At 45.6% G+C, this 27909-nt stretch overlaps 1 protein-coding gene and 1 long non-coding RNA gene across 3 annotated transcripts; one reads left to right on the forward strand and one right to left on the reverse strand.

The window, feature by feature from the left end:
* Window positions 1-857: 857 nt before the first annotated feature.
* MED10 (mediator complex subunit 10) lies at window positions 858-6864 on the reverse strand. The gene is made up of 4 exons (XM_077116815.1): window positions 6671-6864; window positions 5691-5774; window positions 4101-4203; window positions 858-1548 (listed from the first exon to the last, which is right to left on the reverse strand). Exons 1-4 carry the CDS (start codon window positions 6790-6792, stop codon window positions 1450-1452), a joined length of 408 nt encoding a protein of 135 aa, XP_076972930.1. The 5' UTR covers window positions 6793-6864; the 3' UTR covers window positions 858-1449.
* Window positions 6865-7042: 178 nt separating this feature from the next.
* LOC143646105 (uncharacterized) lies at window positions 7043-17728 on the forward strand. Of its 2 annotated transcripts, XR_013157289.1 has the most exons (10): window positions 7043-7122; window positions 7379-7604; window positions 12233-12327; window positions 12815-12881; window positions 13609-13683; window positions 14171-14302; window positions 14898-14997; window positions 15861-15921; window positions 16276-16514; window positions 16713-17728. It is a non-coding gene; the product is annotated as an uncharacterized LOC143646105 (long non-coding RNA). The 2 variants fall into 2 exon arrangements; XR_013157288.1 differs by lacking the exon at window positions 7043-7122 and having other exon boundaries at window positions 7259-7604.
* Window positions 17729-27909: the final 10181 nt, after the last annotated feature.

Below are 27909 nucleotides of genomic sequence, written 5' to 3' on the forward strand. Positions count from 1 at the left end.
TGTTCCCAAGGGGCTTTTCCAGCAATGTCAATGAAGCTGCAGCCTGCAGTGTTATACGCTCTATAAAGATGCTGCAGCAGAACTCAGTATTTTGCATTTTACTTTAGCTTTGCCCACTGTGCTGGTTTGAAATGATGTATGTACCCTAGAAAAGCCATGTTTAATCCTAATCCCATTTTGTAAAGGCAGCCTTTTCTTCTAATCCCTATTCAGTACTTTATGTTTCAAACTATAATTAGATCATCTCCCTGGAGATGTGAATCAATCAAGGGTGGTTGTTAAACTGGATTAGGTGGAGGCGTGTCTCCACCCATTTGGGTGGGTCTTGATTAGTTTATGGGAATCCTATAAAAGAGGAAACATTTTGGAGAAAGTGAGATTCAGAGAGAGCAGAGAATGCTGTAGCACCACCAAGCAGAGTCCACCAGCCAGCTTTTTGGAGAAGAAGAAGGAAAGTGCCTCCTGGGGAGCTTCATGAAACAAGAAGCCAGGAGAATAAGCTAGCAGATGATGCCATGTTCACCATGTGCTCACTTGAGAGAGACCCTGAACTTCATCGGCCTTCTTGAACCAAGGTTATCTTTCCCTGGACACCTTTAATTGGACATTTCTATAGACTTGTTTTAATTGGGACATTTTCTCGGTCTTAGAACTGTAAACTAGCAACTCATTAAATTCCCCTTTTTAAAAGCCATTCCATTTCTGGTATATTGCATTGTGACAGTTAGCAAACTAGAACACCACCTAAATGCCTGGAGAACCAATTTTCTGAAAAACATTACTAACTGGGGGAGTAATAACTGTTTACAAGATCCATTGTACCATATTGTAAAAAATGTTACATGAGCTAAGCCATGTGAATATTTGAAGATTTTATTATATGATGTGCTAAATGAAATTCAGGAAAACATAGTAACATTTAACACACTATGTACGCACTATACTTGAAAATGTAAAAAACAAAAACAATTTATTTAAGCACTTTCCACATGAAACCAACTTATCTTTTTAAAATATTTTTCCATTGTTTTTGCTTTCTTTGATACCATAAGAAAATAAAACAGAAAGAGTGCATGAAAAAAATTCTAGATATAACTTTTTAATTTACCAATCACATCTAGTATTTCCAGAACTATGCCCTATTTCCCAGTTTCCCACGGCGAGCAATCGCACGAACTGCATCCAAGGGGCGGCAGTCACCAGTCGAGGGAGGGTGCTGATGAGATAAATGCGCTTCAGGGCAGAGAGCAGAGCTGGGCCACACCATTCCCAGGACACCTCCGAGGCCCCGCACCCACCCACGGCGCAAACGACAAGTGGGGTGGCTTGAGGACAGGTGCCTTGGCTAGGAAGCACAAGAAGCCCTCGCCGGGCCCCACCCCTGCTAACAGTCACGGCCAGTGAAGGGAGGGCAGGGCCCACCAATACGGGCAGAGGAAAGCCAGCCGGTCAGGAGGGGGGGTGCTCCTCCCCCCGGATGCTTCGATACTTCGCCATGTCTTCTGGAAAAACTTTTGAAAGTTCTTGAATCAACAGGCTCTTAAATTTCTAGGGAGAAAAAAAAGGCTGTCAAAATATCTGTGTGACCTATCACCCATGTTAAAGATGACACCACGCACAACCCTACACGCCGCTGTACACAACCAGGCCCGTGAGAAAGCAGGGGAACTGCTGCACCCCTTCCCTGAAGCTGCACACCCCCAAGAAGTGTGGCTTGTGCACCTTACAAAAAGCAACCCTTGCAACCTGGTAGTGAAGAGTCTCTGCAACATGTTAAACTTGCAGTTGGAACTAGTGAAAGAGGAAAACAAGTTCAAATACAACTTCCTCCCTCCTGCTTCTAATAAAGTAAAGCAACTTTTGGAGGAAGCAACGGTGGCAACAGTTTTTGCAGAGAGCACATGTAACAGGAATTGTGAAGTAATATTTAATTAAACAATTATTAACTCAGTCCACATCAAGTTCACTGTGTACAAAGAGCAGGATGAAAAGATTTCAGAGCACCCAGCAACCCATCTACTCCAAATGCCAAGATGTCTCAATGGTACCTGCCAGCCTAACATTTCTTTCAGAACAATCTTAAACGCAGTTAAATACTGACTGGCATATTAAAACCTTTTTTCTTAACAGCTACACTAGTAACTATGAATATAAGCATAAAAATATACATCATTTAAAACAAAATTTTCCAAAGAGACAGTTCAACACTACAGTATTTTTTTGATATTTTTTTGTGATATCGGCACAAACATACAGCCCACCCATCATATACAATCAATGGCTCACAATATCACACAGTTGTGTATGCATCACCATAATCATTTTTATAACATTTGCACTCCAGAAAAAGAAATAAAAAATAAAAAACTCATACATTCCATATCCCTTACCCCTCTCTCCCACTGACCACTAGGTATTTCTATCTACCCAATTTTTTTTACCCTTATCCCCCCCCATTATTACTATTATTTGCCTCATTTTTTGATGTCCATACTCTAATAAAAGGAACATCAGACACAAGGTTTTCATAATCACACAGTCACATTAACACTATAATAATCATGTAAAACATAACTTTTGGAAGTTTAAAAGCATGACCCACCAGGCAAAGAACTCAAATGTAAGAAATGGCGCCAAGAAGCTACAGAAGCCAAATGCAGATGAACCCAACAGTTTCTTGCACTGTCAGAAGCACGAGGATTTTACAGAAGAGGAAAACCCTGCGGCTCACATACCAGCACCACACAACACACAGAGAGAGGATTCCTGCCTGACCGTGCAATGCCTTCATCTTTACCAAGCAGACTGGTGGAGACAAGCACCACTTGTTGCTGACGAAAAGCTGAGTTCTGCTGCACATACACAGGGCAGCCAGAAATATGATGCTGACTTTAGCCACCACATCTCCAGCTTGTGACCACCTTTCCAGGACATGCTCTCCATAGCCACATGTGAAAGCCCCTGCAGCAGCCTGCGGACACCCTGTGGCCCGGCCCCTCACTGCCCTCCTACCACCCCCGTTTCCCCAAGCCTGCAGAGCCACGTTGCTGGCTGTCCCCTGCCTGCACATGTCGCCGGGCCAGTCCAGCACTAGGTGGACATGGGTACCAGCAGGGACAGGACACGTGTGTCACTGTGATCCCGGGGCTCAGAATGTCAGAGAAGGCAGCAGAGGAAACAGAGAAAGACATAAAAAGGCAGATCTTAGTGCTCTCAAGGAAAGAAGTGACAGACGAGTGGGGTCCCAAAGGCCTGAGGAGGCGAGACAAGCTGAGACCTGAGGAAGAAAAGGCAGACATGGAAGGAGAAAATGGAAGCATTCCAGGTAGAGGAGACAGCCCAAGAAAACACAACCGGTTCCTGGCATATTCCAGAAACCAGAACCAGGCCACTGCAGCAGGGCCAGAATGAGGAAGGGGCAGGGACAGGCAGAGGCCCAACACTGTGGACTGCAGGGAGGGGCAGCACGATCCCAACGGAAACAGGAAAAAAGTCACTTGCAGGGAGACACTTTCCAGCCAAGGGAAAAGACTCACCAAGACCAGCCAAGCTCAGGTCAACCTAAGCAAGAAAAACTATCATGCCATATTCAAGAGGCAGTTTCTAAATCTCATCTAAGCAAAGAAAAACAAACTGAGTTCTCTTGGACATGGTTCAAAGGCATGTAGCAGTCAAAAGTTGAAAGCAATCACAAGTTAAAGAAGACAAATTATTCAAGAATCCTGTAAACCAAAGAATCATAATTACGGGAAAAGTCTGCAACAGTATGAAGCAGACAGCATCAATACAGCAGTGAACTTAAGTCCTAAAAAAAAAAATTAGAACTCAGTTAACCAACAGGAACTAATGATCACAAAAACTATCCTGGATTTTCTTAATAGCAAGGTTACCACTTTATTACCTCCTTTACGTTACAATACAACGCACTAATATTTAACTTTATTTAGTACCAGTTACACAATTCAGAAATCCCACAGTGGGATGTTATGAAACAGTCAAAGTTCTACACTCATGGAGAAGTCTGACAACTCTATTAATCCGCCTCTGCGCAGTGTCTTTTCTCGAAGTGCCTGATGCCACCCCCACCAGGGCCACCTTACCTTCATCGTGTCAATCTTGCCCTTAACTTGTTCATTCTTCGCAAGAGCCCTTTCCAGGCACTCTTTGGTATAGAGCTGCGGGTTTCGGCCTTGATCTATATATCTGGAAACATGGAAAAATCTCGATTAATATTCCCCTAGGTGACACCCACTGACAAGTTTCCAGCAAAACATAGCAAACAAAATTAGTTCTAGAGAGAAACTACTTCATATGGCCCTTATCTAACGAAGCTATAGCCAGGAACCACTGGATTCCCTCAGTTATACGATCACAGAGAACATGATCTCATAGAAAACCAAGTAAAAGGACTTAAAACCCAAGTCAAGCTTCACAAGTTATCCCACTCTGTATTGGCCTAGCATCTGCATAAATGCTTTCACAGCTACTACCTTTTTGACCCTCAGAACAGTAGCTTTTCAAATCTCTTTGGTCCAGGGTCTCTGGCCTGGTAACTAGGAAGAGCTCAGCCAGGACACGCCCCCTTCCCACCCCAGCTCCAAACCCTTTGTGGAGGAGCATCAACAGCTGGGGGGTGGGGGTGGGGTGGGCAGGAGGGCTAAAAGTAAAACTGTACTTTACAGACAGATCCAGAACTTTAAAAAAAGGAGGGAAGGAAGGGGGCTTGAAATACCACTTCTTACACTAAGCACATAAGTGACTTTAATGTAATAGAGAGTCTCTTCAATTATCTCTAAACTCTTTCTTTAAGCATGCTGCCTGGATCCGTACCCACATTTTACCAAGAGCAGGTCACCCCCATTTCTGTACCCTTGAAGACTTTCATGCCCACTCAGCTAACATGAATTACTCATTCAAAGAAACAAAAAACACCACCACCAGGCTAAGTCCAATTTATTTTTTGTTATATTACAGCAGAAAAATAAATACGTTCAAGGGAGTCTAGTGATTTACATCTGCAGTTGTACTGCAGAAAGCACTAGAAGGCTCTTGCCATTCCAATACAGCTCCTAAGCCAAGAGCTGCATGACCAGGAAAAAAAGGCTCTGGTCATGGAAGGAAGAGTTGGGGATTTTGGTCTTCACTCTCCACTGCCTGGCTAAACAACCTACTGTAATTACTTGTCTGTTGTTTCACATGGTAATCCTTGTGCTAAACCCTGGGTTAAACAAACCCAATATGTCCTGAGGGCGCCTCCAGCCAGAACTTCCACCTGTGCACATGACTCCCCCCACAGGACACAGTGGACAGCTTTCCCAGGCTAACTTGGCCTAAGAGCATTTTCTCCCAACAGAGCAGGCATTATCATCTACCAGAACTAGTCAGGTAAGATTCAGGCCTCCAGGTGAAAGATACTTCTGAGAAAAACAGCCTAAGATATGTTTCACATCTTCAACCTACATGTAACATTTTTTCCAAAGATACTAAATTGGGGAGGTTTGGTTTATTTTTGAGATTTTTAAAACCTCATCAGAATGTAAGTGCCCTGAGGGCAGGGATTCAAAATGTTCCCTGACCTATCCCCAGCAGCTAGGCTGTGCCTCCCACACCACAGGCCCTGAAATACCTGCTGTTAAAGGGGTCATTATCACATCATAACATTATATCCAAGATGAATATCAGATACTTACTCAAAAACTTCTAAAGGGACAGTAATATCATGCAGCTGCTGTCTGCATTTATCAATGTCCTGTAAGCCAGTAACAATAAAATTCCTGGGCAGAAGGCAAAAATGGGGGAAAGTGTTAATTCAGATGACAGCACATGCACCACCCAACAGAGTCACATGCTTCCTCTCCCCACTTCCCCGGGGATTACACACAGCTTCTTTCATTAAAATCGTCTGTGGAATTAAAGGATGCCCTCAAATATTTGTTGATGTTTTTTCCCAACTAGAATTTGACAATACTGGGGATGGGAAGGAAGGCACCAACCCCTTCAGTAACTCAATGAAAAATACCAACTCTCTCTCAAAAACAATTACACTGAGGTACAGGTGATTCCATGTGCGGTTCAGTGAATACGTGGAGGGGTGGGCAGTGGCTGAAGGACCCATACTCAAGATCTGGGGTAAAGAAAGCCACCCGTGCCTGGTTTGATTTCAGCTCTGCTAAGGCTCCTAGCTTTTGCACCGTAGGGAGTGTGTTGCCCAGCTAAAGGACAGAAATTCCCGGGGTGCAATTATTTATATGTCTGTATTCCTCCGTAAAGTTGCAAGCCCCTCTCCAAAGCACTGTGTGTGCCTTTTCTCAATCCCAGGGCCTAGGCCCGGCTCTGGGGACGGGGACTGAACTCCCCAGAGGGGCTCCAGGAGGAAGCGCTGAGACGGAGTCGCACCTGAGCGCGAACAGGCTGAGACTATGAAGCATCAGTCTCTCTGACCAGGCCCCAGAGAGGTCAGGTCTCCAAACGAGCCCTCAAGAAAAGGTCCCCAAGAGACAAACTGAAAGGGAGGCGGAGCGGCAGCGGCGAGCCCCCCCTTGGGAGCACAACCCGGGGTGAGGGGAGAGCTCAAAGGGTGGACTCGGGCCAGAGCCCGGGAGAAGGAGGTGTCGGCCCTGCTGCGGGGCTCCCCGCCCCGCCCCCGCGAGCAGCCCCGGACGCCACTCACAGCTTCTGGTTGAGCCCGGCCTGGCTGCTGGGCTGGAAGTCGCTGACGATGATGCCGAGCTGCCGAATGTTCTCCACGAACTTCTCCAGGTGTTCCTCCAGGTGGTCAAACTTCTCCGCCATGGCCACAGCTAAGGCTGCCTCCGCCCCGCCGCACCGCGCCGCCCGCCCCCCGCTTCCGCCCGGCCCGCCGCCACTTCCGTTTTCTACGTCGGGGGCGGGGCCTGTGGGGGGAAGGTAGGGGGCGGTGCCGGGAGGCAGGCCGGAGATGGTTCGCGCGGAACGAACGGGGCTGGGCAGGGGCGGGTTTTGCTTGGTGGGCGGAGCCTGGGGTAGGGGGCGGGGCCTGCATGGTGGGACAGAGCCTGAGGCGGGGGCGGGGTCTGCATTAAGGGGCAGGGCTTGGGACTTGGAGCAGAGCCTTATGATCCGGGCAGGAGCGGGGTCTGCGTGGTAGGGCAGGGCCTGGGGTGGGGTCCTGCGTGTAGGACAGTGTCTGAGGCCGGAAGCCGGGTCTGCAGGGTGGGGCGGGGTCTGACCAGGGGCGGGGTCTGCGTGATGGGGCGGGTCCTGCGGTGGGGTCCTGCGAGTAGGACAGTGCCTGAAGCCCGCAGCTGGGTCTGCATGGTGCGGCGGGGCCTGGGCTGGCGGACTGCTCCCGACCCACCCCCTTGGCGTCCCTGGAGACCTAGTGTTATCCAACCCCCAGGTTTGGTCCTCGGCCCCCTACGCGACCTTGAGGGCCCCGGAGAGCAAGCGGCGGGGACCTGCGCGAGCCGCAGTACCTCTAGGCTCTCGACCTGACCGGTTCCCGACCCTTGAGCCTCGGTTGGTCTCTGAAATCCGGATGGAAGGACCTGAGGGCTACCTGAGGTTGGTCGAGGCCACGCCGCGGAGGGACGCATCGTGGGTTTTCCTCCCCTGGGAAAATGACCGTACGTTTTTACTAAATATGCAAATTGCAAGTAGTCGTCTTATTTACATATTAATTATTTAATACAATACAGAAAAACTATAATGAAGAAAGGGGAAAAGCCACTTGAAATCCCCCCACCGTGACATAGCCACGTGCGCTTCTTTGCGCACAAGTGCAGACGCGGACGGACCACAGGTGCTCCGCTTCTCCTCCCACCGCAGCTGCCCCGCTGCCCCCGGGTGCCCTGGCTCGCTGGGCTTCACCCCAGCAGTAAGTTGACTCTCCGCATGAATAAATCAGCAGCCCAGGCAAGCGCAGCGTCACAATTGGAACCAGTAGCCCTAACCTCGGCCAGTTCCTCCTGACCACTCCTTACAACGCATTATCTTCAAACACCCACTTAGCTGAGAACCGTGAAGTTTGCGTGAAGAGCCAGGAGAGGCAGTCTCCTGAGTTGGACCCCTCGAGGTCGGAGCAGACCTCCTTTCCTTCTTTTCCTTGTTCATAATCAGCCACCACATCCTCCAGCCCTTGCTTCTGCCAAAATCCCAGTGGGCTCTTCCTTTCCTGACTCCTGCCAGAAAACAGCCCCCTGGGTGGCTTTCCTGTCTCCAGAGAATAACCTCTCCTATTTACCAAAGTTTTTTTTTAATAAACCAACGTTGATTTCTCTTACTAAAATGCAATTCTGATCAGATCACAATATGCTTAAGAAACTTCCCATGATCTCCTCCAGTAGCCTGTTTGGATTCTGCAAGCCACAATAATCATTTCTACTGAATACCCTTGCTATTCATTGTCCAGACTTTTCCTAGGTCAAATGAGGAGGTCGTTTTCTAGATGATCTCCAAAGCCTCTTCCAGCTCTGACTGAAAACAGAAACACCAAAAGGCCCGGTGATTTATCAAACCTACTTTGTGTAGCAGCCTGAGCTCACATAGGAACCTCTCATCCCCTTCTGAATACACAGATCTGATGGATAAAATAACCACACTCACCCTGGAATTAATGACAACTTCAGAGAAATTTTAAAACGAGGTGGAAATAAAATATTAGACAAAAAATATGAATGGCGCTTGGGGGAAGAGGATTTAGCATTAATAACCCTCCTTTCAGAGGAAAGATAGAGATAGATATTATTGGAATTCAAATTCTTTGTTTTTGTTTTATTTAAGGGTATCCTTTTACTAGAGTATATAATTTCCAAACTAATAATGAGAGGAAAGGGAAGAGGGAAAGGGGTTAGGCAACCAAAAAGAAAGTTATTAGAGCAATATTGCCAGATACTAAATATAAGAGAATTTAAATAAAATTAATAAAACTTAAAAAAATGTTTTAAATAATAAAGAAATAATCCACCAAGAAGATATACTAATATAAACCTATATGCAACTAACAACATAGTCTTGTAATAACTATTACAAAAAATTCACAAGTTACAAGGAGAAATTAACAATCCATAATCATAGCAGGAGATTCGAACCAGCTCTATCAGAAAATAACAAACCAGGTGGACCAAACAAACATTAAGGATATGGAAGAGTTGAACTATACAATTAATATGTTTGATCTGAGAGAAATAATGAGCACTGAAGAATGCATTATTTCCTAACACTTACAGGATATTTATAAAAATTGAACCATGCAGTAGATCACAAAGGAAGTCTCAACAAATTCCAAAGATTATTACATAGACCAGATTTTCTGATTTTAATGTAATTACAGTGGAAATGAAGTTATTTGCCTCCTACATACATACACACATAACACATAATAAATAAAGCACACACTTTTAAATAATGCTAGTATTCATACATCTGAGTTTGTCTGGGAAAGTCCAAATTTCTGTCTATCTTCTCAGCGTAATTATTCCTAGTGCCCCTTTCACACTCAAAGGCATCCCAGGTTGGATGATAAATTATATGATCACTCTAGTTAAAAAGGAAATGATGGAAATTGTAATATATTTTAAACAAAATGGCCAGCACTTCTTTTCAAACTTCTACTTTGCTTCTAAAGGGAGAGTAAGAGGGGAAAGAGCCTGGAAATAATAAGCTAGGGTTTCTATTCAAGAGAATTACAACAAAACTAATATATAAGGGAGTGATGACGATAAGGAAAGATTCTGATGAAAAACAAAACTATGGGTTAGTTTTCTCTCTGATTTCTTTAGAAACTAGAAAGATGAACAGAAACCAAAAGCTGCCGGTTTGAAAAGATGAATAAAACAGACACACTTCTGGCAAATCTGATCAAGGGCAGGTGGGGAGAGTAGGGGAATACTATTAATAATGCATGAGGGAACATAATTTAGTTATGGTAGAAATTTCATGTTCATGATTCTGAAAGTTTGAAGGATATAGAAAAAAGTTCTAGGAAGCTACCAAAAATTAACCTAAGAACTAATTGGAAATCTGCATCGATCTTAAACTTTGAATAAATGAGCACAGTAGGTAAAAACCTCTTTACAAAGGAAAAAAAAAAAGAGAGAGAGAGACAGAGACAGAGAGACCTCAAACCCTCACAGTGTTTTACACTGCTTTAAAAAAAATCAAACCTTAAAGAACAAATGATTTTTGTAACTTTCACAGACACTTTCAGAGACTAAATAGATAAGAAACACAAGGCAAATCACTAAAAGGACAGCATAACTTTGGTATAAAAATGATCAAAAAGTACAGTACAAAGGTAAATAAGGAATAGGTGAATCGTCCTTCTCAAAGTAGCTTCAAAGGTCCTAAATAAAACTTCAGCAAATCGGAATAAATAGTATGTATCAGTTATCTGTCACTATTTAACAAACCTCCCCAAACTTAGTGACTTAAAACACCCTAGTCCTTCATTTTGCTCACAAACCTGCAATGTGGACTTGTGCGTGGCATAACCACTTGCTTCTGCTACGTTCAACATCAGCAGGGGTGGCTCAGTTGGGGGCTGGACATGTCTGAGCAAGTCGGAACTGACGTCATTGGGGAGCTCAGCTGGACTGTAAACTGGAGGCCTCTTCCTCTCCATGTGGGCCCCTCCCAGGGCTTTTGGGCTTCCTTACCTCTTGGGGACTGGGTTCCAAGAATGCATATCTCAAGATAAGCAGGTAGACGCTGCATGCCCCATTATCAACCACCTGCAAGTCTGCTAGGGTCACCACTGCTGAGGTCACAGCACATTCAGATGCCAGAGGAGAGAAGATAACTCCACCTCTCAAGAGAAGGAGTAAGCAGTCACGCTGTTAGAAGAACAGGTGTGCTGGGAGAGCTTGTTGAAGGCCTTTCTGGAAAACTCTGTCCCACATTACATTGAAAGTAAAATCATAACCCATCAGGCTTTCCCTAGGATGCATGCATGACTAAATGTTCTAAAATTCATTAATACAAGTCAATTTATTAAAGGAGAAAAATAGATAGATTTGGGGAAAAAAGGCATTTGGTATAATTCAACCAGGTTCATAATTTTTTTTAAAAACGGATATCTCTAAGAACCTGACAAAGCGCATCTACTGAAACCTTATGGAAGGTTACTGATCAGATGTCACGATGAAACTTTAGGAACATTTTCACTGAAGCCATGAGCACAGCAAGGATCTACTCTGTCACTTCTATAATTCGACATTGCGCTGGGGGAACCAGCCAGTGGGGACAAAGTCTGCAGAAGAGACATTTAGCTGTTACTCAGACCCTCCCCACTGTCTGCCTTCTGATATGTTGAGCCTGTATGCTTCCTTGGTATTTTATATCTCAGCTTCCCAGTTCTATTTTAAACACCTTGAAGATAGGAATGTCACCTTAAATAGCTCTAGAATCCCAAATATTTTCTAACGAGCTCCAAAAGCATGTGTTGGTTATTTGCAGGATCTGTAGGAAAGAGAGAAAGGAAGTGGTAGAAACAAAGGAAACGTTGCCTGTCTTCTCTGGGTGTAACCGCTGCCCGACCCAGCACATCACCCTTTTCAGAGAGGTAGAGCTTGGCATCTGCTTGCATTCAGAGAAGGGGGCCTTTTTCAGTTTCACCTGTGGCCCATATATCCCACACCCTTCTGCTGCCTCCTGGACGTGAATATATCCATGTCCACAATAGGGCAAGTCTATAAGAACTTCTGCCGAAGGAAAAGTCACCCAGAGAAGTTTTGCTCTGCTTCTCCCCCTTTCCCTGGCTTGCCAGGCCTGGTTGGAGACACCTCACATCGGTTATCCCTTCCTTCCTGTTCCAGGACACTTGTTCCTGTACAGCAACCGCAGGAGAGCCAGGACAAAAGAAGTGCAAGTCTGCAGTAGGTTCCCACAAAGTTGGCATCCATGTGTGCTATGATTAATCAATAGCTGTGATTGTCATTTCCACGAACTTTCACCTTTCTCTCTCCTCCCATTGACATTGGTTAGAGCAGAAATTTGAGGTCTGACTTCTAAAAGCTTCCCCCGTGGTATCACTGAGGTCTGCTGTGTACCCAGGAGTTTAACAGCATTTCTAAATCACTCGTTTCACAGTGATCCAAAGTCATTGCTCCGCTAACTATTGTTCTCTGCTGAAATCAAAAGCATTTTGAACCCACTCAAACCTCTGTTGAAATTCTCCCTTTTACTATCTTAAACAGCTAAGTAGTCACTATTTTCCCTTTATTTGGCATCCTAAATACTGATCATTTGTTTGTAGGAAGCGTTTCAAAATGGAGACATGCAGACTCCAAATGTTAACGAAATGAGGCAAAGGCTGGAAAATCGCAGCAAATCAGACCATCCACCTGCCAGGTCAGTGAGTGCAAAAACCTGCAGAACTTTCTGGGTGGAGCCTCCCTCGCTTTGTTTTTCCTCTGAATTCAACTTGATCTGCCACTAGGAAATTCCCTAACATCTAATATTTCATGACCTTAGAATCTAGAGTTTGTTTTTGTTTTCATTCATGTTGTTATTGCTCCATTAGCACCCATGGTGTTTAATGATGTAGCACCCATGGTGTTTAATGATGTCATTTGGAACAATTTTTTGCCATTCCTTCTAATTTATTCTAAGAACCAAATTCCACTTAAGTCTTTTTTTTTTTTTTTTACTTTTTTAAATGCAGTTATCCTACCAAGAGGGTGAGACAGCTGGTTTCTGCTTTTCATTTTGTGGCTTTTGAACACATTGGCAGTTCTAGCAGAAAGCAGATTTGCTACTCTGTTCCTGATGATGATGGTGATGGTGGTGATGATTCCTAATGATGATAGTATCTTACATTTTATTGATCATTTTATAGATGATCTCACTTATTCTTCATTATCCCAAGAGGAACCTACCATAATTTGCACCATTCAAGACCAAATGTAAGTTAATGAATTTGTCCTGCATGCAGAATTGAGGAGGGAGAACTATTCTAGCTAAAGGACACTGATATGGTTTTACCCAAATACCACACTGATGCACGGATGCACAAGTAAGTTCACTTTCCCATCCATTCTATTAGGTTCTCATATAAACGAGGGTGCAAGACTGGTGCATCAACAAATGTAAATTGTATCATGTTTTTACTCTAGCGAGGATTCATAATCAATAAGTTTTTCTCTTTTCTTCTATTTTATTTTATATACGCAACATCTGTGACTCTTACTGAGATTCTGTGTAATGAAACTATGGCCAAGATTTTAGAAGCCAAAGGTGAAATTGCACTAGTACAGCCAAAGATGCGCATGGGAGCCAACCAGCCAATGGTTGCATGTAGTTGCCTTTCACAACAAAGTTTTATTAAAGATGTATCACAAATTCAAAATAGAGGACAGGGTAGTATTACAGAAATAGGAATAAGGTGTGACGTCTAACTCTTTAGCAAATTATAACCACATGCACACAAAAATGTAAACTTTTAGGGCCTGTCTCTTTTAGGGTCATGCCATATTTTACCCCCCTTAGTTCTTTCCATACATAGCTAAAGCCCTGCTGTCTTATAGCTTTGTGTAAAAGTGAATGACACTCAGCTGGAGTCTTGGTTTGTCTTAACCCTCAAAAGAGAAGTGAATCATGCTCAGCTATTCTCTTCTAATTGTAATTATACAGAAAGCAAAATCTTACCTTGCCGAAAATCATTGTGCACGTGGGACACCTGCTTCGGGTTCTGATCAAGAAAGACAGGTAACTGGGAATCTGTCCAGCAAACAGCATCTGGAATAAACAAATAGGAGGCAGCTTTTGTAGAAAAACTAGGTAAAAATATATTAAATCTCTCCAGTTCAGAAGATGGAAGCTAAGAGGAGACATGTTCAAGGACTATACAATCTCAGACAAATTGGTTATTAATGTCAGGATGCTAGAACTAGGCTTACTTCTTTAAGCTTCTAGAGAGTGGCTTTTCTGTTGTTAGGTTAGCCCAGATCCTCTGAGAAGCAGATTCCAAGAAGGGATTAAACATGCAAGAAATTTATTAGGGGAAATGTCTGTGAGAGAAAATGGAGACTGGGAGCCAGGAGAGGCTGGAAGAACCATCAGAACAAGATGCAGGGCTGATCTCAGGAGAAGGGAGGGAGGGAGGGAGGGGGGAAGGGAGGGAGGGAGGGAGGGAGGAAGGAAGGGAGGGAGGAAGGAAGGAAGGGATTCAACAAGTGTGGTTCCCTTCCCTCAGCTTACACCCAACATGCTCAAAGCCAGCCTGCACACATTCCCTGTGAACTGGCTCCTTCTTCTAAAAAAAAGCACTTGATTGCATCATTCCTCAACCCAAAATCTTCTGGCATCCTCCAATTGACTACAACAGGTAACTTTTTGTCAAGGTTTACAATACTGCATCAGAAAACTTTTTAAATCTTGTCTTCTGCTTTGCCCCTTTGCCCTTATCTGTTACCTTAAAACAATTCTCTGGTGGGAAACAAGAGGGGAAAGGGTGCCTGTGGCCCCCCAGGAGGGTATGGGACATTCAGGGCGGTGGAATGTGTAGTCTGAAAATCTTCCTTCTACAGGAAGTGATGCGACTTCCCCCTTTGAGAGTTTCCAGTTCTCAGGATGAATGCTGAACCCTTGCCACATGACCTGAAACCAGCTTCCCAGCCTTGTCTCCCGCTGTCTGGCCCCTGAGAGGCCTGTGGACTGTCTGCTGGGAGTTCTCTTCCCACCCTTCGTCCTTTACCTGGGAAACCCACTCGTGTGTTCATAACTAAAGTCACTGATGCCATCGTACTTCCTCATGCAGAATTACTAGCTGCCTGGTCCTGGATCCTGGGACCTCTGGGTCCAGTTCCCTCCTACAGAGCTAGCAGAGCATCAAAGCTAAAACAGCAGAACCCCCTTTAGGCAAGGAGTGTGGCGGAGCCTGCTGGCTGCCCGACAAATCCTACTCTTCCCTCCTTCCACAGAAATGAACTGAAAGCAAGTGCGTGGCTGTGCCGCCCCTGGACATGTCCAGCCCTGCTGCAGTTGGCTGTGGCCTTGGAAATAAGTTCTCCTCCAAGAAATGTAAGCAGACAGAGGGGCTGCATGTCACACCTGAGACATGCCATGTCTTCTCCATGCTGCTGCCCTCTGCTCTCTGGCTGAACCTGGACAGGGCATTGACTCTTCTTCCCCCAGGCAGACAATAATCCCCAAGAGCGTAGAACTTTCTAGAATGATGGAAATGTTCCATTTTGGTGCTGTGCAGGACAGTAGCCACCAGCCCCATGGGGCTCTCATAACTTGAAATGTGGCAGTGGAGGAACAGGGTTTTTAAATGTAATTAATATTAAAATGTAGATGACCACATAAGGCCAGTGGCTACTGTGCCAGACAGTGGAACCTTAGGGGGTGATGGAGCAAAGACTTAGAAGGAACTGGGTCTCAGAATGCCCAGCAAGGCAGAGACACCCCACCAATCTGGACTGCTGACCTCGGACCTGTCATGTGAGAGAAATGTGTGTTGGCATTTTTTCGGCCAGTTGGGGTAGCGTGGCCTAGTAGGTATAGCAGGGACCTGGGGATTCACTGACCAGGATCCATCCCAGCTCTGCCACTTCATAGTTGTGTTATCTTGGGCAAGTTACTCAACCTCCTGGCATCTCTCACCAGTGCACTGGGGAAACTAAGATTTTCTGTAGCACACAGGGTCATGGTGAGAGTTAAATGAAGTAATTAGAGTTATCTACTATATAATTGTTAGCAATTATTATGAAATCTGGGGTCTCTTTGTTGCAGCAGCTTAGCTTTGCACTAACAAATGCATAGGGGCATGAATTTGGCTCCATCATTTGCCAGTTGTATGGCATCAGGCAAGCCACTTAAACTCTTTGTGCCTCAGTTGACTCATCTGTGAAATGAGAGAAACCACAGGCTCTTTCCTGTAGGGTCTTGGGAGGAGTAAGTGAGACGATGCAGGAGAAGTGGATGGCCCAGTGCTGGCCCCAGGTGAGCCCTCAGCATGTGTGGTGTCATTACAGGGTACAATTTGGGTAACTCCCTTATGAGCCTCTCAACCGTGGGATCTGTCATTAATCTTTTTGTTCTTCAGCACTTAGCGTAGAGAAAATGCTCAGCAAGTGTTCATTGAATGAACGTGTGATGGGCAAATAACACCCCTACTGTTGGTTTACTTGGAAGCCCAACACTTTCACCATGAAATGCTGCCTCTGAGACCGCCCTGGGATGAGAAATCCCACCTGTCTTTAAAATTAGCCCAGACATGGAGTTCTGTGCCTTCCGCCCTAATTTCCCCCGAGGGACACCAGCTCTTCCAACACTAATAAAAGAGTTACTGTACAGGCTCGGCATAAAGGCTGGCCAGACGGACTCACTGGAGCAGACATTCGGCAAAGACGGCTACCTCAGTCACTGCCTATGAAGTGCGTGTCCCCGAGGGATGCTGGGAGTTATGCAGTGGGGATATACAGCCAGGATTTAAGGACCTCTGCAGACCCAGTATGTTACCCCAGGCCCACAAATGACTTGCCTCTCAAGCAGGATCTGCCAAGGGACCCGCTCTCTGCCCTTTGCCAGAAGGGGTGAGAACCTGGACTTGTATGTGTGCTCTTGGCGGGGGAAGGGGAGACAGTGAAGTCCCGGGGGCCAGGGACCCTGGAGCAGGTGCCAGCCAGATCCGCACATCCATCAGGCGGGGAGCCCAGGGATAAGGCCAGGTGGGGGTGGGGAGAATGCTTTCTGTTTTTACTAATCAACAGTATTCTTATTTTTCACACTAGGGACGAGGAAGAGAACTTTGGTGGGGGAAACACCTTCCAAAGTCCCTGCCATCTGGGAATGCGTGTTCTGGTAGGAAGATTCCCAGGTGGAGCTGTCCGCCTCTCAGCAGAAGAGTGGAAAGTGTAGTCAGGGAATATTCATTCTCTGGCAAGTTATGCAGCAGCCCTCAGAGCAGAAAAGGCAGGGGGCGGTTAGGAAGGATTTGTCAATATGCATAAAAGGATCCCGAGGAACCCCAGAAGTTTGTGGGGGCCAGGAATAGGCCTGGAGAGGGAGTCATGGGTTCCACAGTGGTGCCTGGTATGTGTCCCCCCAAGAGATATGTTGAAGTCCCACCCCTCAGACCTGTGAAGGTGACCTAATTTGGAAATAAAGACAATTTAGATGGAATTAGGTGAAGGTGAGGTCATACTGGTAGGATGGCCCAAATAGAACAGGAGAAGGGACACAGAGGAAAAATCCAGGTAATGACTGAGGCAGAGAAGGCCAAGGATGCCTGGCCACCTCCAGAAGATGCAAGGAGTAGATGCCCCTCTTGGGCTGCAGAAGCACGTGGCCCTGCCCACACCTTGACACCAGACTTCTGGCCTCCAGAACTGGTGTTTTCAGCTGCCCAGTTTGTGGTCCTTTGTTCCAGCAGCCCCAGCAGACTGAGACAGTGTGTGTGCATGCTGACCACTTGAGGAAGAAGGGATGGGGGTGGTGGTGTCCCTCACTGGTCCTCTCCCTAAGACACTGGAGACACATGTGGTGCCCAGGTTGGCACTCCCAGGCCTAGCACCAGATTGGATACCATCAATATTTGTTGATTGAGCCTATGGTCAACTCTCTAGGGTTTTGGAATATGTGTATCTAGAGAGAAAAAAGGAGCAGATGCAATTAAAACTGTGAGTTTTCAAACTTCCTCACCTTTGCTATTGTCACTTCTGTGTCCCCAGCAGAGTAGCTCTTCATAGGTTGTCTTGGTGCCCTGGGACCCCAGGCGTCTCTCCTGGCTTCTGGTGGCAGCCCCAATCCTCAGGCTCCAACTTCTGACACAGCTATCACATGGCCTTCTCTCCACTATTTGTCTGGATCCAGTTGTCCCCTTCTTATCAAGATTCAGGTCTCGTTGGACTATGGCCCATCCTAATTCAGTTTGGCCTCATCTTTTCTAGTAACATCTTCAAAGACCTTATTTCCAAATATGGCCACATTCATGGAACTGGGGTTCAGAACTGGAATATGACTTTCTGGGGGACACAATTCAAATCATAACAGGAAAAGGAGCCTTGTCTCTGATGCTAGCAGGAAGCAGAGGCATGGAAAATCCACATTCCTCTCCATACCCAGGTGTTGGGGGAAAAAACCTTCTGGCAGAGGGAAAAGGGGTGCACTTTGGGGAAGAGAGGAGAGAAGACTGGGACCTGGAGCAAGAAGAAGTGACATGGAGCCATACAGCCTGGGCTGGGCTCTGGTTCCAAGCAGCAGAGAGGCCCTGAGCAGACACTCGCACCTTAGAATGCTGATGAAGAGGGCAAAGGTAGATGGAAAATTGAAAAAAAGAAAGAAAGAAGTGGAAGGTGGAGAGAAAGCTTGTTCCTAGGCAATTTAGAGCTACTCAAAAGGGGAAAAATTGAATTAAGAGTAGCCATGGGAGGATTCTGCCTTCTCTGCCATCTTTACTTCTCAACACTGAATAAAATGGTTCTTGACCAGGCTCAATACTCACCTAGGGTTTGGAAATGAAATGGGGCATTTTGGGTTGTCACTATGCCTGGGGAACTGCATTCATCTCCGTCACTGCTGTAATAATTTATTGTATAAATGTAGTGACTTAAAACAATTCAAATGTATTATCTTACTGTTGTATGGGTCAGAATTCTGAATGAGCCCTACAGGACTCAGAGCAAGTGTCAGTAGAGATGTGTTCCTCTTGTCCTCACCTTGTCCAGCTTCTCTCATTCCCACCTTCAAAGCTAGCAGCCCCATCATTCTGACACCTGCCTCCCTCTTCGGTTTAGGAACACTTGTGATTACATTGGGCCCACCTGGATAATCCAAGATAATCTCCCCATTTTGAGGGAGACCTTAATTCCCGCTTGTTGTGTCATCTAGCATCTTTGCAGGTTCTGGGGATGAGGACATCTTGGGAGACTGTTATCCTGCCTTCAGTCAGAGCTTTGCTGGCTAGTGGGTTGTTAGGGATGCTTCATGCTGAGGCAGCTCCATACAACGAAGGTCTTTTCCCTGCCAAGTGCCTGCTGAGAGGCACAGCCAGCGCTTGCTAGTCCAAGATGGTTTATGTCTGTAATGGATAAAAGAAAAGGATGCTTTGCTTGGGATCACCAGATTCCATCTAAATCTGTCATTATGGTATCCAAGAGGAAAAGAAAGAGAAAACAGAAGAGGAAGAGGCTCAGAGACAAAAAGAAAATGAAGCAGAAATCTGTGCAGATGCATAGTGGCCGTTACAACCCTTTCTTTCATACCGAGGCTGGAAAGCTGAATTTCCAATTCCCAGACTTCCCTGCAGCTGATTTTTCAGGAGGGGAAGTACCACCAATCTGAAATCCTTGCACAGAACTCCATTTCGCTTGTGTCCAGTGGGAGAAAGGCAGAGTTTTGCAGGCATGGCTTTGCTGGTGCAGACCTGAGCAGAGGGGAAGAGCTTTTGAGGCATGGTGGTGGGCTCCTAGTTCATCACTGTTAGCTGGAGTGACATTACTTTCACCATCAGGATAGAAGCTCAGTGATACTGGACATTTTGACTCTGAGACTCCAGCCAGAGGTTCCTGAATTCACTTGCTTTCTGGATAAGCCAGTGGGAAGACAGTCATCCAAGCTGAGCCCCAATGGATAAAGCGTCCCCACCAAAAGACATCAATAGAAAGTGTGGTGGTCAATTTCATGTGTCACCTCGACTAGGCTGGGGTGCCCAGTTGTTTGGCCAAAACCTAACCTAAGGGTGGCTGTGGAGGAACATGTAGATGGGGTTACCCTCTCCAACCAGTTGATTTTAAGAAAGAAGATGACCCTCGAAAATGTGGGTGGGCCTTATCCAATCAGTTAGAGGTCTTAAGAAAAAAAGCAGAGAGTCTCAGGGATCAGAAGAAATTCTGCCTCTAGACTGCAACCTCAACTCTGACCGAAATTTCTAGCCTGCCAATTTCCCCTACAGATTTAGAGCTAAAGCCTACGACAGTACTCTTACCAGAATTTCCAGCCCACCTACAGACCTTGGACTTGCCAACTCCCACAGCTTTATGAGCCGATTCCTTAAAATCCCTCTCCGTCTATCACCTAGCTAGCTAGTTATCATCTGTCTATCATCTATCTATCTATCCTCTATCTACTTATCTATCTGTCTGTCTTTCTGTCTATCTAGATTATATATAGGTCCTGTTTCTCTGGAGAATGCTGATACTCACCTGCACTTGTGAGAAACACAGAACACAGAATTTTAGAATTTGAGAGCATCATGATACAAATGAGGGAACTGGCAGAGTTAATTCTGTAAGTAAAAACATCGTCAACCAGGACAATATAAGACTTTCAACCAAATTGTTTGCTTTGGCAGGTTTTGCTGTGACAACACACAGCTTCAGCCTCTCAACACCCTGAGAAATTGTTGCCTGCTTAGGAAACACAAGGTCCAGCTTTGCACAACCCAGACGGCCTTGCCTCGGCTTGTGCTCGGCTTGGTGCAACGGGTGTCTTTAACCCCATTGACACTACTGGGGTGTGCTCCAGTGACTGGAGCATGGTAAATGGCCCAGCCAGGCTCAGGGGGCACGGTTTGGGTCATGCATCCTCCCAGAAGCTGCTCAGCAACTTGGTGACAGTGAGAGGGGGGCCACATCCTGCTGCAGTGGTTTGGGAGCAATAAGCACTCAGCATTGCCCAAGCACCCTAGGGTGCTCTCCACCCCTTGCTCCTGGGCCCTCCACTCAAGTTCATTTTTCCAAGTCAGAAGGCCCCTCCATCCCAGTCTGTTCAGGAGAGCTCCACCCATGCCAGTCATCCCTGGGTCTCATTTGGTTGATGCTACGTGATGGGGTCTCTCTGCCTGAGTTCCCTGCAGTAGGGCACAAGCAGCAGGAATCACAGTGTCCCTTCTCATGCATGACGGCTTTGCCTCTTCTTTTGCTAGGTAATCTCTCATGATGGGAGGACATCCGTGCAGCCGCATGGGCTCTGGGGCCTCCCCCTGCCTCCTGCTGTACCAGACCTAAGCAAGATGCTTAACCTCTCTAACCCTTGGTTTTCTCCTCTGAAAACTGGCAGAATGCCACTCTGCAAAGACGATGTAAAGGTTGCCTGTGAGCAGGTCTACAATTCTTCATGCACAAGTCCAAAATCCCAACCTGTCCGAAACCCAGGGTGCCTGGCCATCTCGTTTGGCAACCGAATCTGATCTGAATCAACAGAAGGCTATTTATAATCTGTTTTTGTACTACTTTAGTGTGTGTATTTATGCATTTCTCTTCAATCAGAAACATGAATGTATTTTTTCTTTTTTTAATTTTTTATTTTAAAAAATAAAACAGCAAACACAAACATTCTTAACTTATGATTATTCCGTTCTACATATATAATCAGTAATTCATAATATGATCACATAGTTGCATATTCATCATCATGATCATTTCTTAGAACATTTGCATCAATTCAGAAAAAGAAATAAAAAGATAGCAGAAAAAAATTCATACATACCATACCCCTTACCCTTCCCTTTCATTGATCACTAGCATTTCAATCTAAATTTATTTTAACATTTGTTCCCCGTTATTTACTTTTATTCCATAAGTTCTACTCGTCTGTTAACAAGGTATATAAAAGGAGCATCAGACACAAGGTTTTCACAATCACGCAGTCGCATTGTGAAAGCTATATCATTATACAGTTATCTTCAAGAAACATGGCTACTGGAGCGCAGCTCTACATTTTCAGGCAGTTCCCTCCAGCCTCTCCATTACATCTTCACTAACAAGGTTATATCTATTTAATGCGTAAGAATAACCTCCAGGATAACCTCTCAGCTCTGTTTGGAATCTCTCAGCCATTGACACTTTATTTTGTATCATTTCACTCATCCCCCTTTTGGTCAAGAAGGTTTTCTCAATCCCTTGATGCTGAGTCTCAGCTCATTTTCAATGATTTCTGTCCCATGTTGCCAGGAAGGTCCACACCCCTGGGATTCATGTCCCATGTAGACAGGGGGCAGTGAGTTTGCTTGTCATGTTGGCTGGAGAGAGAGACCACATCTAAGCAACAAAAGAGGTTCTCTTGGGGGTGACTCTTAGGCCTCATTTTAAGTAGACTTGACCTATCCTTTGTGGGGTTAAGTTTCATATGAACAAACCCCAAGATCGGGAGCTCAGCCTATTGCTTTGGTTGTCCCCACTGCTTGTGAGAATATTAAGAATTCGACTTGGGGAAGTTGAATTTTCCCCCTTTCTTACCATTCCCTGAAGGGGACTTTGCAAATTCTTTTTTATTCACTGTTCAAATCACTCTGGGATTTATCAGGGCATCACACCAGACAAACCAACAAAATCTCATGCTCTACTTAAGGTTCCATGTACTGATGGTGTTCAATTAAGCTGCCTACATAAGTTATATTAGGAAAAGCACTAGTCAAAATACAAATTTTGTACCAAGTAAACATTTTTTGCTTTAGTCTCACACATAAGTTAAAATTTTAAAATATTAATTACCATCTATTTTCAACACCCTGCAGTAATGACATTCCTTTGTTCTTCCTCATGCAAAAACATTTTTTAAATTTGTTCATTTAGTCACTATCACTATACACTCTAGGCATTCCTAGATTGTACCATCTCAGTCTTTATCATCTATCTTTCTTTCTGATTTCATTTGTGACCCCAGCCTTCCTCCCTCTATCGTTCTCACATTCAGCTTCATTCAGAAATGTGAATGTATTTGATTACAGGGGGCTGTCCTAGATCCACATGCAAAATCTTACACACGTCCCATGTTACTTTCTAAAATCAGAGAAGCTCTGAGTGCTGAGTGTTGAGTAAGTTCAGGGGGTTCCATCCTTCAGGAGTGCAGACAATCAGAGCAGGAGGACAGATCTCCAGGACCTGTCCTCACACAGTGGGGAGCCTCTGGGGACATGATGGAGGGTGAGTGGGAAGACGTCACAACCCAAAGCTGCCCCCCACTTTGCACTCAGCCACATGAGAAAGGATGAGAGCCTGGCTTATGAAATGTGAAGAGATCGGATGAGCAGGAGGATGTTTAGGGGTCTGAGTCTGTTTTACTTTCCCAGGGCTGCTATGGCAGAGTACCAAGAGAGAAATGTATCATCTCCCAGCTCTGGAGGCTAGGAGGTATGAAGTCAAGGTGTGGGCAAGGCCGTGCTTCTTCCAGGGGCTTGGGGCATCCTTCCCAGCCTCTTTCAGCTTCCTGGGCATTCGCTGGCTCGCAGCAGCACTTCCATCTCTGCATCCATCCTATCGCCACTTGGCCATCTCCCTTGTGTGTCTGTCTGTGTCTTTTCTGTAGGAAAGAATCTGCTGCACGCCTCTCTCCTGGTTCCTGGAGGTGGCCCATAAGCCTTGGCCTTCTCTACCTTCGTGCCTTCTTCCCTTTTTATAAGGACTTGAGGCATTTGGAGTAAAGACCCACCTTTCTCCAGTCTGACCTCATCTTAACGAATCCCATCTGCAATGACCCTATTTCCAAATAAGGTTGCATTCTAGGGTACAGGGGTTAGGACTCTAACTTATCTTTTCAAGGGACACAATTCTACCCAGAGAGGAGAAACAGGGAGGAAATGTCCCTGAGCCTCTGTTCCCGGCGTGGACATCAGGTGGATAGGGGAAGAGTCACACACAACAGAAGTTCCAGAGGAGGAAATTAAGGGAGCGTGGCGGGCCCCTTTTTATCCATGTTGAGGTGGAGGTGCTTACAGGAAATGTCCAAGTGGAAACATCCAGGAGGTAGATGAGTGGATGGTGGTGTTTGGTGTCAAGGTTGTGACAGGAATGTGGTGGGAGAGATTTAGAAGATACCAGAATTACATGCCATTATGTCACATGAGGGATGAGACCCCAAGGAAGAGAGCACAGAGTGAGACCCAAAAGAACCTGGGAGATCCACAACGCAGAAAAGAAGGGCAGAGAGACACCAGTGGGGAAGGTAGGAAGGTGCGTGTGAGGGGTTCCAGGGGAAGCCACAGAGGGAATAACAAGAGAAGAAGCTGCTTCAGGCAGAGGAAGCGCCGCTGCTTCAGTAGGCCCAGGCATGCGCTGACCCCCGATTGTGAAAGAATGGAGAAGTGGGTTGGATGGCCCTCAGGGACAAGGAGTCCACAGCTTTGTAGGGCAGGTAGGGCGTCCTTGAGCGTCAGGCCTGCACGTGGGCAGCAGAAGGGGTCTGGGGGGTTGAAGCAGGTTTGTGGGGTCTTAAAAGTTCTTACTGTGGTTTTGGACAGTGCTCATAACAGATGGCGAAACTTATCCTGGGCTGAGTGCTTAGAAATACAACCAGCACTCTAGCAAGCTGCGGTAGGGCCATCTCTTATTATCATGTCAGGCATAGATGCTCCTTTGGTCCTCCAACAGGGCTTACCATTATCTCGATTTTCCAGGTGAGGGGCCAAGGCAGCAGAGGCCCAGCAGCTAGCCCGAGCTTGTAGGACCAGCGGAGTGCTTGTGGGAGCTGAACCCAGGAAGTCACTCCAGAGTCAGATCTAGGACTGGCAATGCTGCCCACCACTGACGAAGCAGCTCATCAAGATGCGGCCAGGAGATTCCACCTCTCAGGTTTCCTGTGTGATTTGGATAATCCTTGCAGTGGGTTACACGGTGGCCCTAAAAGATATGCCCACCTCCTAACTCCTGGCACCTGGGACTGTGACATTATTTTAATAGGGCTTTGGCAAACATCATTAAATTAAGAAACATCCTGACCTACCTGGGTGGGCTCCAAATCCAATGACGCACATCCTAATAACACAGACAGATGGAGGAGAAGACACAGATGCAAAGAAGGCCATGTGGAGACAGAGACAGAGATTGGGAGGACGCAGCCACAAGCCAAGTTGCTCCTGGGGCCACCAGAAGCTCGAAGAGGTCAGGAAGGAGTCCTGCCAACACTTTGATTTTGGACTTCTGGGCTCCAGAACTGGGAGAGAATAAGTTTCTGTTGTTTTAGGCCACCAGGTTTGGGATTAACCTGTTATAGCAGCCACGGGAAATGATTCCATACTCACTGCAAAGCCATTCAGATTCTCTTAAGGTTTGTCTTGAGCTCATTCTCAGCTTATTGTGAGGCCCAAATGTCCCTCATACACATCACCACACTTGGAAATCTAGGGAGGGGATCTCGGGGAAGTGAGTCATATTCTGCCAGCAACGGCCGTTCCAAACTGGAGCCCTCCCCTGGGAAGTTCACTCTAAGGATTTGGGGCATTTGGGCACCTGATGCAGCCCCAGCAAAAATCAGATTTCAGTGAGCCTGAGAGAGATGGAGGTTTGCAGCAAGTCAGTGGCTGGGTGCAGGTTTCGGTCAGGTTCAAAGATTTCGTTTGATATATGAATATTTATATATGTATATATATACATGGGGACCACTAAGCCAAGGGTTTCTGTTGTCCCCTCTGATGCCTGCCGCCCACCAGCAGAGTGCAGGGGGGGACCTGCAGCGCTGGAGGTGGGGTGCTGCCCCCTCCCCACAGGTAGCAGGGCACTTCCCCCAGGGCCTCTGAAACATGTGGCAGTCTTACCCCCATCAGCTAAAAGAGTGTGCCGCTGGCTTATTTCAACCCCATACTTTTCCCAAATCTGGGATAAAAGTTCTAATAATTTATTACCCATGTAAAAAAAAAGATATTATCCTAAAAATAGGACTCTGGTTGTATTTGTGTGGTCTGCCATGTTGAATTATAGGTATATTCACTGTCAGAATATCATTATCCTAAGTGCTGGATTTTCTTAGCCTTTGAATTTTACATTTTCATCTCCAGTCTACTGATCTGAAGGTGAAATATTTCACAAGTGTAATCATCACAGAATTGATCCAAGTTTGATTCTGATTAAAACCAGAAATAATATTTTTGTGCATACTCATAACAGTAAATTGAACTAAGAAATCCTGACCACTAAACTCTCAAAAGACTTTCACACTTAACACAGAGACCACTCTGATCAATAATCTATTTTAAGATTATAAATAATCTATTTATCCCGGCTTCTGTAATAATTACTGACATTTGAAATTCCATATTTTCCAAATGCACATGAGTTGTTTTTCCTTGAGAGACTGAGTTAACACTTCTCGGTGCTCAGTGCTATTTATCGATGCTCAACTGGGGACAGGAACTTTTTTTTTTAGCTAGCAAGTATTAAGAAGCCCCTCCATGGCAGGCATTTTTGGCATATGTTACAGTAATTAATTGTTCTGGGGGGGGTACATGATCCAGGAATCGAACCCGGGTCTCCCACAACAAAGGCAGACATTGTAACCACTAAACTACCCGTGCACCCTTACAGTAATTAATTTTTGAAATCGGTTTTCCCTTTTGTTATTACTCAGTGCAGCATCTTGGCCTCATTTTTATATTCTCTTTTCTCTGGAACTGGTTCTTTCTTTATGGGATTCCTCTGGGCGGGAGCAGTGTGAGGTGGCCGGGGATGTCTCTACACGTGGTCTGGTGGCTCTTCCAGAGCCTCTGGTGGGGTGCCAGGGCTGTGACACTCCCAGCTGATGAGTCACTGCAGTGCAGGCACCTCTGTGGCTGATGCCCGCTCCCCCAGCTGGAGACCCCAGGCACGCCTGCTGCTCCCTGTCCCAGCATCCGTGAGAAATCGTGTATGTGCATGAGGATGTGAGAGTGCATGTGAAGGTGTGTGAGCATACACGTGGGGGTGTGAATTATATGAGAGTGTGGGTGTGGGAGGGTGTGAAAGTGTTGAGAGTATGTGAGTGTGCATATTGGGGTGTGAATTTCATGAGTGTGGGTGTGTGGGATGTGAATGTGTGTGAGTGTGAAAATGTGTGTGAGTGTATGAACATGTAAATCGTGGGTGTGTGAGAGTTTGAGTGTATATGAGAGTGTGTGTTGGATGGGAGTGTGTTAAATTATGAGGTGTGTGAGAGTGTGTGTGTGTGTGCAGGAGTGTCAGAGTTTGTGCATGTGTGAGAGAACGTGGGGGGTGTATTCATGTGTGTATGAGTATGTGAGCATGTGTGTGAGTGAGTGTGTGTGTGTTTGTTGATGAAGTTTTCAGAGTGGAGAGAGCCACGCACCCTTGCATGAGAAATAACCTCTGACTTCTGTTAAAGATCTGATTTCACTCAACAGCAGGGACGGGTGGGTGTAACTTGTAGGTCCCATTGGGCATCTGGGAATCAGACCAGGACGAGGGGTCCCTTGTCCCCTGGGAGTAGCTGGAATGACACCTGAGATCAGCTTCCTGGCCCCAGGGGGCTAAGACCTCCAGCCTACATCTTTGGGGTGGGGGTGGGGGTCAGGGAAGGCAGGGAATGTACAGCCTTGGGCAGGTCAAGGGTGTGGCTTCCAGAACCAGTTCCAGTACAGAATCTGTGGCCCAGAGCAGAGGATCCCACGTCTGCCCATCTGCCCCCATCCAGGCCTGGGCAACATGGTAAAGTTCCTTTGTTTTAATAAAAATAACTGTTTAAATTTCATTTGATTGATTATATACAATTTTTGACTTCCATCCAAGAATGTAGTAAATGATTAAAAAGAAATCAAATAGTCCGGGAGAATGTATAATAAGCAACAGCGGTCTACTCCAGGCTTTCCAACCCCTCACCCCTGTCCTTGTTGGCACTTGACTGATGGTTCCTTGCTTATTTCTGAGTATTATGTTTATATCAGTAATTTTTCTGTTAAGCATTATCTATTGATTTCATACTTTGAGATATAAAGGTTTAACTTAATTAGACTCCATCACTTATTTTTAGTTTTCCTACTGGTTCTTTCGTAATTTTAAGGAATGCACCTTCATTTCTAATTCCATCTGGTATAAATCATATATGCTGACTCACAAATTGATAAGGTACTAAGCACCCAATCCAATGAACTCGTCCGTGTTTTATCTGTAAGGTTGGTTCCAAATTTAAAAAATCAACCTACAGTGATAAACTTATAACAATGGCACAAATATGTTCATGCACATATGACAATTAGTATACTGCAATTTCATTTCTCTTATTATA

Source organism: Tamandua tetradactyla, chromosome 9 (genome assembly GCF_023851605.1).
Source record: "Tamandua tetradactyla isolate mTamTet1 chromosome 9, mTamTet1.pri, whole genome shotgun sequence".
In the NCBI taxonomy this organism is placed as follows: Eukaryota; Metazoa; Chordata; class Mammalia; order Pilosa; family Myrmecophagidae; genus Tamandua; species Tamandua tetradactyla.

What these genes read in the sequence shown, in the direction of transcription:
- MED10 (XM_077116815.1), bottom strand. Translation starts at nt 6,792, where the DNA reads ATGGCGGAGAAGTTTGACCACCTGGAGGAACACCTGGAGAAGTTCGTG. An exon ending in GTCCCTTTAGAAGTTTTTGA is followed by an intron (nt 4,204 to 5,690) that starts GTAAGTATCTGA and finishes CCATGTTTCCAG; the next exon opens with ATATATAGATCAAGGCCGAA. An exon ending in GCAAGATTGACACGATGAAG is followed by an intron (nt 1,549 to 4,100) that starts GTAAGGTGGCCC and finishes TTTTCTCCCTAG; the next exon opens with AAATTTAAGAGCCTGTTGAT.